At 46.5% G+C, this 12447-nt stretch overlaps 1 protein-coding gene and 1 long non-coding RNA gene across 13 annotated transcripts in view; one reads left to right on the top strand and one right to left on the bottom strand.

Moving 5' to 3' along the window:
• Positions 1-12447, top strand: part of LOC124123066 (protein mono-ADP-ribosyltransferase PARP14-like) — a 102290-nt gene that overhangs the window by 11460 nt on the left and 78383 nt on the right. For all 12 annotated transcript variants that reach the window (XM_048388611.1, XM_048388620.1, XM_048388621.1 and 9 more), the window contains one exon: positions 6265-6937. In XM_048388611.1, the coding sequence (XP_048244568.1) occupies positions 6265-6937 (673 nt within the window). The remainder of the gene's footprint in view (positions 1-6264; positions 6938-12447) is intronic.
• LOC125376762 lies at positions 1108-3459 on the bottom strand. Its single transcript, XR_007219245.1, has 3 exons — positions 3270-3459; positions 1446-1547; positions 1108-1140 (listed from the first exon to the last, which is right to left on the bottom strand). It is a non-coding gene; the product is annotated as an uncharacterized LOC125376762 (long non-coding RNA).

Here is a 12447-nt window from a genome sequence, read left to right on the forward strand (position 1 = left end):
TAACAACGTTGTGATGACGTTGTATTTTACGTTTTGGGAACGTTGTGATAACGTCGTGTTTACGATGTGGTAACGTTGCGGATGTTACGTCCATATAACGTTATTCTGTGGACTCCCATTTATGTTGTCACAACGTCATGACCTAACGTTGTGTTACGTCATATTCACGTCTTCACAACGTTGTGATGATGTTGTATTTTACGTTGTATTTTTACGTTGAGGGAACGTTGTATTTGACGTTGTGGTAATGTTGTATTTTACGTTGTGGCAATGTTATAATAATGCGTCCCTACAACGGTATTCTGTGTACTACCATGGACGTTGTCACAACGACGTGAAATAACTTTGTGTTACAAGGATGAAATACGGTTGTGACCATTCCACACTAAAATGTTGTAAAAACAACCCCAAAACTTGTTTCCGGAAATGTTTTAGAATATGCTTTAGTCACGTGAATGTGTATGATTCGAGATACCTTTTACCAATATTTTAAAACCAGGGCGTCGAATAGCCCGGTTAACAGTGAGTTAGATCGTGTTTTGCTAACAATGTTCAAAATGTAAAAACACCACTGAGCTGTTAACTAGATACATGATTTGACTATAACAAAGTCAGACACCATTACCCTTTAGGCTTGTACTGAAAGAAACAAAAAAAAAGAATGGCAGACATTGTAAGGGGTTGACCATGTGATATTTTCTGGGGAGGGTCGGGTCCTGGAATATTATCGAAAAAAAATATTGTCACCGAAAATTCTTGACAAAAATAATTACGGTTCAGACTGGTGAAACAAATGCCTGCCACAAAAAAATGACATAGATCTAGATGCAAGGTGCTTATCTTCAGGCTCATAGAGTTAAAGAAAATCATATATCTGCTTTTGTAGCTGTGACCGAAAACATAGGTAATCTCCATAGAAAAGTTCCAGGTCCCCACCTCTTTGAATATTAAATGGTTGGTCTCTAATCAAGTTCATATAGTATACTTCAACTTTCAGTCATGCGAAGTCACCATTCAACAAAGAACTCCCAGACACATTTGCGTTGACATTTTATTATTTTTAGATTATAGAAAATGTATACCCTTTTCGAAATTATTGAATGCCAGAATCTTCTTTCTTTGGTGTTCACGTCCACTTCCCTGAAATACAAACAGCTTAATAAATCTCGAGCAGGTATATGAAAGATTTCATATGACGAGAAACATTCATTTGGAGATAAGGTTTTATCAATATTCAAACTATAATGTATAATTCAAGTGACTGATGGAAACAAATTTTAACATTCATTCAGAGACATCAAGAATCAGGTTGAATACAAAACGTGGTACGAGCATAGATTTATATAAATAGATCTACATTCTTAGCATTCATTTCAAGCAAGAAAAACCCCACCAATTAACATTGATATAGACAATGGAATGTAACCGTAAACAATTGTACTTACGTTAACATAATTCACAGCCCAGGGTTTATTTGGTGTGTTCCTCAATGATTCAACATTCTTGATTTTATCTCCTGGAATGGTCGTGTAACATTTTCCCCCTTGCTGCAACGAAAACATATTAAAAAAGTCAAAACTAAAACTATATTCAATAAGCATACATTTAGATCTGTAGTCTAAACAAAAAGATAACATACATTGTATAATTGCCTAAAATTTAGGAAAACTGTAAATCTAAAGTCCTCATGTATAAGGTCCGATCGGAAATAAACTCAGGCTACAGATATAAGTAACAAAATTATGAGTACCATCTTAAAAAAAACACCTAATGTAATTTGGTTTTACATATACACCGGTCTGACAAACCAGTGATTGTTATAGTGAGCCACGTCTCACAACCTCTGTCAGAGTACAATGACACATAATCATGTTAGTACAAACATGGTTTGTTGGGGACCTTTTCTAAACCGGAATCCAAACGGGAACATATATATTTGACAGGCATTGTAGCTAATTACGACTCACATCTTCATCGCAGCGCTGTTTATATAGATCTAGCTACAGTACGATTTCGTAGCTAGCACTGGAACTTACTCGTTCAGTTTTCGATCACCATTTTATTCTCTCTCATTGCCAAAACGTTTCAGAGAACCAAGTATCATATACTGACTACGTTTATTAACATAATACAGTTCAATATCGTTAAATATAATTCTGTAGTATGGTAGCCTACCTTGCAACGTACGGAGATCGAAAACCGAACGAATATGGTTGCTATCAATTCCATTGTATTTTTCATTGGTGCACATTGACTAGATCTACACCTATCTCACCTTAATAATCAACAAACGATGACAAAATCACTGACAATGTATGGTGATATTTAACTTTTGATTATCTACTAGCTTATCATCACCAGCGAGAACAATACCGCAAACACCCCGTTATAGCGCGCGACGAGACTTGTTTTACGTTTGCTCGTTTTCATTAGAAGGGAGTCGGACATAGATCTAGTTATCGGAAAATGATGAATTGATTCTTTTTTTTGGAAATATTAAAAATACACATGATAAGCGCCTTGCTCAAATAAACTTTATAGACAGCACCAACAACCAGATGATCCACATTTAGGCTACTTCAGTCAGTGCTAATTGGGCCTTTTCGGGAACAACAAGTATGTTTCTGTCTCTTCCCGAAAATACAATTTTTCATAACATCATTGAGCGCTTTAGACTAGGGCTATAACTAGCAGCCTACAGAGAGTCGATCTGAAAATACTTCCATTGTTTTGATTCCCTCTCTTCGCTGTATAAGAGAAATCTACTCAACCTTTCCCATGGCCTGAATGAGCCAAATTGTTTCACAAAAATCAAAGTCAGAATATAAGTACATGTAAACTTTCAGATTTCAGAAATAACACGGAAGAAATGGCGAAATCTATCAGTGGTCAGTAGGCGATGCATACGTTAGGCCTACAGACCTTATACGCTTATGATCGAAACCCGAACATAATATGACGACCACAAAACGCCGCCAGACTGAATTCTGGTCAAACATATACCTACTGCTTGCCCTTGGTAATTACCCTTGGTATCCATAACATAATAATATGGTAAAAAGTCATGGGCTTCCTTCACCTCTATATACATCACGTTCTGTTTATCAAATATTACTATCAACACTGACGCTCAGCTCAGTGAAAGTGACCGGCAAACTGCATTCTAAACCCCGCCACTTCTGAATAATACGATACATTTAAATCATTTGACTATCTGCATGTACAGAAACATATCAACAAGCGGAGACTGCTTTTGAAAAATAACTTACCTTATCCGAATTCACAGATCATCTGTCCAGTTCCCGTTGCTGCACAATCACTTGGTTGTAATATATCCAGAGTGAGTTTGAACTAAGATGGTTGGTGACAACAAATCTTCCGCGACAATGTGATGTCATTTTGACGTCACTTCACGAGGCAACAGGCTAAACTTTTCAGCGGTCTCTCACCCCGCAAAAAATGCGCGCCAATGTGTTTTTAACTGTAATTTTGCTTTAGTCAACATTTAGTAGACAGATAACTTCGTTCATAGATATATATGTTTAAAAAAAAACAAACTACGAGATGGTAGATCTACAAGTGGTTTCCTAAACATCATTTACAAAAAGTGTTGTAATGTCCAAAGCATAACGTTATCACAACGTTAATTTGCAACGTTGTTGTTTCGTTGTGGAATAACGTTACAATGTAACGTGATACTAACGTTGTAATAGAGATACGCAATTACGTTCAGGAAATTTTAGTATTAAGAGATGAAAATTCAAATGCCGAATATACAGAAAGGTAATGCATTACTGCCTTGGTATTCTGACAAATTCATGTTGATTTTGATAAAGCAGTTCTATTCCTTTATGACTATCAAGAAGCAAACTTTATAACGTTTCACCGACGTTTCAGAAACGTAGTTACAAAACGTTGTGCGATGTCCGATGCACAACGTTTTCACAACGTGAATGTGCAATGTTGTTATAACGTTGTGAAATAACGTTGCACGTTGACGTTATAATAACGTTGTGACAACGTTATTTCACGACGTTACCAATCCACAACCTTTCCACAATGTTGTGACAACGTCGTGTGTTAGCTGGGATACCCGTGCTCGTGGGTTTCACCGAAGTGGTAAACGTCTGAGACCTGCATCACTTCGGGCTTTCCTCCCACATTAAGCTGACACGCCGTGATATAACTGGAATACTGTTAAAAGCGGTGTTAAACCCAACTCACTCACTCACTCACTCACTCACTATAAATTTTCAGAACGGGTGGGGGCCCTTATTGGGTCGAAACGGTAATGGTACCTCTGATTTAAGTCTGAGAAATGAAAATTTGCACACTGGTCCTACTGGTCATGATCTCAAATGAGTTTGAAAACTGATGTGGTAAATGCAATTATTACAATGGATATATGCAGCCATTATTCTATTTTTAACCAATGAATCAGCTCATGGGCTGCATCCATGGAAAGAGGTGCTGGCAAGTTCGTTAACCAGCTAATATTCAGATGATACATCACATAACGCTCACTGAACACTGGCAGCTGCCTTGTAACCATTGCCTCAATTACAAACAATGATAGGGTTAGCTAAATGTTTATGTTTAATCTTTGTGTTAATGTAGTGGGCATTTGATCTCCTGTGGGTTCAATAAATATTTTTTCATTATACTGAGTAGGCCATAGTTCTGTAGTATGACTAGTTAGATATAATGTGTGGTGGAGGGTATCTTAATTGCCATAATTTAATATAACTGAGTTGTCAATCATAAGTCGATCCATCGTTTAGGGGTGTTGCCAATTTAGCGATCTTCAGTGGTTAATAATTATTTCAAACAGTGACCTGTGAAACTGTTCCATGCATAAAAAAATACTCATTGAATTATTATTTCTAAACTAGCGTTGTATTTCTGTTTTTGAATACCAACATGCAACAAGAATGACAGAGTTTAGTTGTGGTACAATACAATAATTGTTGCAGATTTAGATCTTCGTTAGATCTTTGAACTTAAACAGTCACTGAAATATTGATGTGAGGCATTGTTTTCTGAATCGACGGTAGTGCAGAGGATGAATCATATGTCATTGTTATTGCCATTTCAAGATAATCATGTACAGTAAAATCACACATGGCAATATTGTTACGTGTCGACTTCCAAATTAAAACAATATGTTAACCCAGAAATCTATGCTTAAAAGAATTCAGTGTGAACCGACAACAACAAAATGGTTTACAAGTAACAATTGTACTATCTAATAAACTGGGTTTACAAATCAATACAAATTACTGCAAAGTTATTTCGATGGCAGTACAAAATTTAATAGCAGTATAAAATACAAAAGCTGTGTTAATAGCGAAATAGTAAGTGATTATATTGACCTAGCAGTAACAGTGGTCAAGTTTCCAAAATAGGCCTAGGCTGGATATCCATGGTGAAAACAATGATCTTCACAAATCTGAGGGTCTTGATGTAATGTGAGATGATAGAGGCATGTACTTTCCCCACTTATGTAATCAAAGTACTGTCTAGAAATGATCTGTGAAGATCCAGGACAGAATAGGTCTTCAGCAACCCGTGCTTGCCATAAAAGGCGACTATGATTGTCATAAGAGGCGACTTACCTGATCGGGCGGTCAGGCTCGCTGAACTAGGTGATGCATGTCATCATATCCCAATTGAGTGGATCGATGCTCATGATATCAATGACTGGATTGTCTAGTCCAGACAGTCGATTATTTACAGACCTTGCCATATAGCTGATTATTGTTGAGTGCGGCTTTAAACAACAAACGAAAAAACAAACAAATTTCCATACTATGCAGGGTTGGTACAGGTTGGCTGTTCCAGAATACCCTTGACTCCAAACAGGAAAGATGTTTTATGTAGCATGGGCTGCCAAACATTTTTTTGAAATTATTTTGGACCAAAATATGTTATTGCCAAATATCTCAATTGCAGAATTGGATTGTTTTTACCAGAAATTGATCACTTCTCTCACAGTTCCAAGCATCAGAAAATGTCTAATTTTTATGCTGCTTTTAGCAATATTCCAGCAATATCATGGTTGGGGACCCCATAAATGGGCTTCCCAAATTGTACCCATTTGGGGAATCGAACCCAGGTCTTCGGTGTGACGAGTGAACGCTTTAACCACTAGGCTACCCGACCGCCCCTCTGAATACTGAACACATGATTACTTACTGACTGCAGCAAAAACAAACTGTTCTTCCTTTGACTCCCTTTTGACCTTTTTGTGTGCTTGCTCTTCAGATGGATGCCAGAAAGCCACCTGATCCTGCAGCTAGGATGGCTGAACATCTGAAGAAGGCCACTGATAGAGCAGACCTACCTTCAGATGGGCATATATCAGGAGTGGATGACCTCAAAGCTGATCCTGCTTCCACTAATACTCAACAGCTACCACAGACACAGACAGGACCTCAGGGGCCATATCAGCAAGGCTTTACAGGTCATCCTTACTCAGGTCAGCCGGGTCAAGGGCCTTGTCAAGGACCACCTCAGGACAGTGGACAACACCCCAGTGGACAACACCCCAGTGTAGAAGGACATGGACAGACGGGTCAACAGGTGCCCTCATATCCTTATCCAGGTCAGCAAGGACAGTGGCCTGGTCAAGGACAGCCTAACTATCCCCACCCTCAACAAGGAGGGCAGATTCCATACCCCCAAACACCTTATTATGACAGATTTGGTGTGTATCCACAACCTGGTGCAGAGTTTGACCCAACCTCGACTGGAACTTCCCAAGCAGATTTTCCAGCTAGAAGAGATATTTCACCAGGGCACCCCCCTGGCCTGCCGGATTACCCAGGACAGCAAGTTGGACACTTCTATTCTGCTTATTCTGGATGTCCTCAGTACCCATCAGAACCACCCCCTTCTTATGATGGACATCAGGAAATTGTGCTGAAACTAGAGCAGGGTAGGTAGTAGGGTTGGAACTGGAGCAGGGTAGGTAGTAGGGCTGGAGCAGGGTAGGTAGTAGGGCTGGAACTGGAGCAGGGCCGGTAGTAGGGCTGGAACTGGAGCAGGGTAGGTAGTAGGGCTGGAAGTAGAGCAGGGTAGGTAGTAGGGCTGGAGCAGTGTAGGTAGTAGGGCCGGAACTGAAGCAGGGTAGGTAGTAGGGCTGCAGCTGAAGCAGGGTAGGTTGTAGGGCTGGAACTGGAGCAGGGTAGGTATTAGGGCTGGAAGTAGAGCAGGGTAGGTAGTAGGGCTGGAGCAGGGTAGGTAGTAGGGCCGGAACTGAAGCAGGGTAGGTAGTAGGGCTGAAACTGGAGCTGGGTAGGTAGTAGGGCTGGAACTGGAGCAGGGTAGGTAGTAGGGCTGGAACTGAAGCAGGGTGGGTAGTAGGGCTGCAGCTGGAGCAGGGTAGGTAGTAGGGCACGAGCAGGGTAGGTAGTAGGGCTGGAACTGGAGCAGGGTAGGTAGTAGGGCTGGAACTGGAGCAGTGTAGGTAGTAGGGCTGGAACTGGAGCAGGGTAGGTAGTAGGGCTGGAGCAGGGTAGGTAGTAGGGCTGGAACTGGAGCAGGGCCGGTAGTAGGGCTGGAACTGGAGCAGGGTAGGTAGTAGGGCTGGAAGTAGAGCAGGGTAGGTAGTAGGGCTGGAGCAGGGTAGGTAGTAGGGCTGGAACTGGAGCAGGGTAGGTAGTAGGGCTGGAGCAGTGTAGGTAGTAGGGCCGGAACTGAAGCAGGGTAGGTAGTAGGGCTGCAGCTGAAGCAGGGTAGGTTGTAGGGCTGGAACTGGAGCAGGGTAGGTATTAGGGCTGGAAGTAGAGCAGGGTAGGTAGTAGGGCTGGAGCAGGGTAGGTAGTAGGGCCGGAACTGAAGCAGGGTAGGTAGTAGGGCTGAAACTGGAGCTGGGTAGGTAGTAGGGCTGGAACTGGAGCAGGGTAGGTAGTAGGGCTGGAACTGAAGCAGGGTGGGTAGTAGGGCTGCAGCTGGAGCAGGGTAGGTAGTAGGGCACGAGCAGGGTAGGTAGTAGGGCTGGAACTGGAGCAGGGTAGGTAGTAGGGCTGGAACTGGAGCAGTGTAGGTAGTAGGGCTGGAACTGGAGCAGGGTAGGTAGTAGGGCTGGAGCAGGGTAGGTTGTAGGGCTGCAACTGGAGCAGGGTAGGTAGTAGGGCTGAAACTGGAGCAGGGTAGGTAGTAGGGCTGGAACTGGAGCAGTGTAGGTAGTAGGGCTGGAACTGGAGCAGGGTAGTTAGTAGGGCTGGAGCAGGGTAGGTTGTAGGGCTGCAACTGGAGCAGGGTAGGTAGTAGGGCTGGAACTGGAGCAGTGTAGGTAGTAGGGCTGGAACTGGAGCAGGGTAGGTAGTAGGGCTGGAGCAGGGTAGGTTGTAGGGCTGAAACTGGAGCAGGGTAGGTAGTAGGGCTGGAGCAGGGTAGGTTGTAGGTATGCAACTGGAGCAGGGTAGGTAGTAGGGCTGGAACTGATGCAGTGTAGGTAGTAGGGCTGGAACTGGAGTAGTGTAGGTAGTAGGGCTTGAACTGGAGCAGGGTAGGTAGTAGGGCTGGAACTTGAGCAGGGTAGGTAGTAGGGCTGGAACTGGAGCAGGGTTGGTAGTAGGGCTGGAACTGGAGTAGTGTAGGTAGTAGGGCTTGAACTGGAGCAGGGTAGGTAGTAGGGCTGGAACTTGAGCAGGGTAGGTAGTAGGGCTGGAACTGGAGCAGGGTAGGTAGTAGGGCTGGAACTTGAGCAGGGTAGGTAGTAGGGCTGGAACTGGAGCAGGGTAGGTAGTAGGGCTGGAACTGGAGCAGGGTAGGTAGTAGGGCTGGAACTGGAGCAGGGTTGGTAGTAGGGCTGGAACTGGAGCAGTGTAGGTAGTAGGGCTGGAACTGGAGCAGTGTAGGTAGTAGGGCTGGAACTGGAGCAGGGTAGGTAGTAGGGCTGGAACTGGAGCTTGGTAGGTAGTAGGGCTGGAACTGGAGCAGGGTAGGTAGTAGGGCTGGAACTGGAGCAGGGAAGGTAGTAGGGCTGGAACTGGAGCCGGTTAGGTAATAGGGCTGGAACTGGAGCAGGGTATGTTGTAGGGCTGGATCTGGAGCAGGGTTGGTAGTAGGGCTGGAGCAGGGTAGGTAGTAGGTCTAGACTGTAGCAGGGTAGGTAATAGGGCTGGAACTGGAACAGGGTAGGTAGTAGGACTGCAACTGGAGCAGGGTAGGTTGTAGGGCTGGAACTGGAGCAGGGTAGGTAGTAGGGCTGAAACTGGAGCTTGGTAGGTAGTAGGGCTGGAACTGGAGCAGGGTAGGTAGTAGGGCTGGAACTGGAGCAGGGTAGGTAGTAGGGCTGGAACTGGAGCTTGGTAGGTAGTAGGGCTGGAACTGGAGCAGGGTAGGTAGTAGGGCTGGAGCAGGGTAGGTTGTAGGTATGCAACTGGAGCAGGGTAGGTAGTAGGGCTGGAGCAGGGTAGGTTGTAGGTATGCAACTGGAGCAGGGTAGGTAGTAGGGCTGGAACTGATGCAGTGTAGGTAGTAGGGCTGGAACTGGAGTAGTGTAGGTAGTAGGGCTTGAACTGGAGCAGGGTAGGTAGTAGGGCTGGTACTTGAGCAGGGTAGGTAGTAGGGCTGGAACTGGAGCAGGGTAGGTAGTAGGGCTGGAACTTGAGCAGGGTAGGTAGTAGGGCTGGAACTGGAGCAGGGTAGGTAGTAGGGCTGGAACTGGAGCAGGGTAGGTAGTAGGGCTGGAACTGGAGCAGGGTTGGTAGTAGGGCTGGAACTGGAGCAGTGTAGGTAGTAGGGCTGGAACTGGAGCAGTGTAGGTAGTAGGGCTGGAACTGGAGCAGGGTAGGTAGTAGGGCTGGAACTGGAGCTTGGTAGGTAGTAGGGCTGGAACTGGAGCAGGGTAGGTAGTAGGGCTGGAACTGGAGCAGGGTAGGTAGTAGGGCTGGAACTGGAGCCGGTTAGGTAATAGGGCTGGAACTGGAGCAGGGTATGTTGTAGGGCTGGATCTGGAGCAGGGTTGGTAGTAGGGCTGGAGCAGGGTAGGTAGTAGGTCTAGACTGTAGCAGGGTAGGTAATAGGGCTGGAACTGGAACAGGGTAGGTAGTAGGACTGCAACTGGAGCAGGGTAGGTTGTAGGGCTGGAACTGGAGCAGGGTAGGTAGTAGGGCTGAAACTGGAGCTTGGTAGGTAGTAGGGCTGGAACTGGAGCAGGGTAGGTAGTAGGGCTGGAACTGGAGCAGGGTAGGTAGTAGGGCTGGAACTGGAGCTTGGTAGGTAGTAGGGCTGGAACTGGAGCAGGGTAGGTAGTAGGGCTGGAGCAGGGTAGGTAGTAGGTCTAGACTGTAGCAGGGTAGGTAGTAGGTCTGGAGCAGGGTAGGTAGTAGGGCTGGAGCAGGGTAGGTAGTAGGTCTAGACTGTAGCAGGGTAGGTAATAGGGCTGGAACTGGAACAGGGTAGGTAGTAGGACTGCAACTGGAGCAGGGTAGGTTGTAGGGCTGGAACTGGAGCAGGGTAGGTAGTAGGGCTGAAACTGGAGCTTGGTAGGTAGTAGGGCTGGAACTGGAGCAGGGTAGGTAGTAGGGCTGGAACTGGAGCAGGGTAGGTAGTAGGGCTGGAACTGGAGCAGGGAAGGTAGTAGGGCTGGAACTGGAGCCGGTTAGGTAATAGGGCTGGAACTGGAGCAGGGTATGTTGTAGGGCTGGATCTGGAGCAGGGTTGGTAGTAGGGCTGGAGCAGGGTAGGTAGTAGGTCTAGACTGTAGCAGGGTAGGTAATAGGGCTGGAACTGGAACAGGGTAGGTAGTAGGACTGCAACTGGAGCAGGGTAGGTTGTAGGGCTGGAACTGGAGCAGGGTAGGTAGTAGGGCTGAAACTGGAGCTTGGTAGGTAGTAGGGCTGGAACTGGAGCAGGGTAGGTAGTAGGGCTGGAACTGGAGCAGGGTAGGTAGTAGGGCTGGAACTGGAGCTTGGTAGGTAGTAGGGCTGGAACTGGAGCAGGGTAGGTAGTAGGGCTGGAGCAGGGTAGGTTGTAGGTATGCAACTGGAGCAGGGTAGGTAGTAGGGCTGGAGCAGGGTAGGTTGTAGGTATGCAACTGGAGCAGGGTAGGTAGTAGGGCTGGAACTGATGCAGTGTAGGTAGTAGGGCTGGAACTGGAGTAGTGTAGGTAGTAGGGCTTGAACTGGAGCAGGGTAGGTAGTAGGGCTGGAACTTGAGCAGGGTAGGTAGTAGGGCTGGAACTGGAGCAGGGTAGGTAGTAGGGCTGGAACTTGAGCAGGGTAGGTAGTAGGGCTGGAACTGGAGCAGGGTAGGTAGTAGGGCTGGAACTGGAGCAGGGTAGGTAGTAGGGCTGGAACTGGAGCAGGGTTGGTAGTAGGGCTGGAACTGGAGCAGTGTAGGTAGTAGGGCTGGAACTGGAGCAGTGTAGGTAGTAGGGCTGGAACTGGAGCAGGGTAGGTAGTAGGGCTGGAACTGGAGCTTGGTAGGTAGTAGGGCTGGAACTGGAGCAGGGTAGGTAGTAGGGCTGGAACTGGAGCAGGGTAGGTAGTAGGGCTGGAACTGGAGCCGGTTAGGTAATAGGGCTGGAACTGGAGCAGGGTATGTTGTAGGGCTGGATCTGGAGCAGGGTTGGTAGTAGGGCTGGAGCAGGGTAGGTAGTAGGTCTAGACTGTAGCAGGGTAGGTAATAGGGCTGGAACTGGAACAGGGTAGGTAGTAGGACTGCAACTGGAGCAGGGTAGGTTGTAGGGCTGGAACTGGAGCAGGGTAGGTAGTAGGGCTGAAACTGGAGCTTGGTAGGTAGTAGGGCTGGAACTGGAGCAGGGTAGGTAGTAGGGCTGGAACTGGAGCAGGGTAGGTAGTAGGGCTGGAACTGGAGCTTGGTAGGTAGTAGGGCTGGAACTGGAGCAGGGTAGGTAGTAGGGCTGGAGCAGGGTAGGTAGTAGGTCTAGACTGTAGCAGGGTAGGTAGTAGGTCTGGAGCAGGGTAGGTAGTAGGGCTGGAACTGGAACAGGGTAGGTAGTAGGGCTGGAACTGGAACAGGGTAGGTAGTAGGGCTGGAACTGGAACAGGGTAGGTAGTAGGACTGCAACTGGAGCAGGGTAGGTAGTAGGACTGCAACTGGAGCAGGGTAGGTAGTAGGGCTGGAACTGGAGCAGGGTAGGTAGTAGGGCTGGAACTGGAGCAGGGTAGGTAGTAGGGCTGGAACTGGAGCAGGGTAGGTAGTAGGGCTGGAACTGGAGCAGGGTAGGTAGTAGGGCTGGAACTGGAGCAGGGTAGGTAGTAGGGCTGGAACTGGAGCAGGGTAGGTAGTAGGGCTGGAACTGGAGCAGGGTAGGTAGTAGGGCTGGAACAGGGTAGGTAGTAGGACTGGAACTGGAGCAGGGTAGGTAGTAGGGCTGGAACTGGAGCAGGGTAGGTAGTAGGGCTGGATCTGGAGCAGGGTAGGTAGTAGGGCTTGAACTGGAGCAGGGTAGGTAGTAGGTCTGGAGCAGGG

The sequence above is a fragment of the Haliotis rufescens genome, unplaced genomic scaffold, assembly GCF_023055435.1.
Source record: "Haliotis rufescens isolate VD_foot unplaced genomic scaffold, xgHalRufe1.0.p SCAF_75, whole genome shotgun sequence".
In the NCBI taxonomy this organism is placed as follows: Eukaryota; Metazoa; Mollusca; class Gastropoda; order Lepetellida; family Haliotidae; genus Haliotis; species Haliotis rufescens.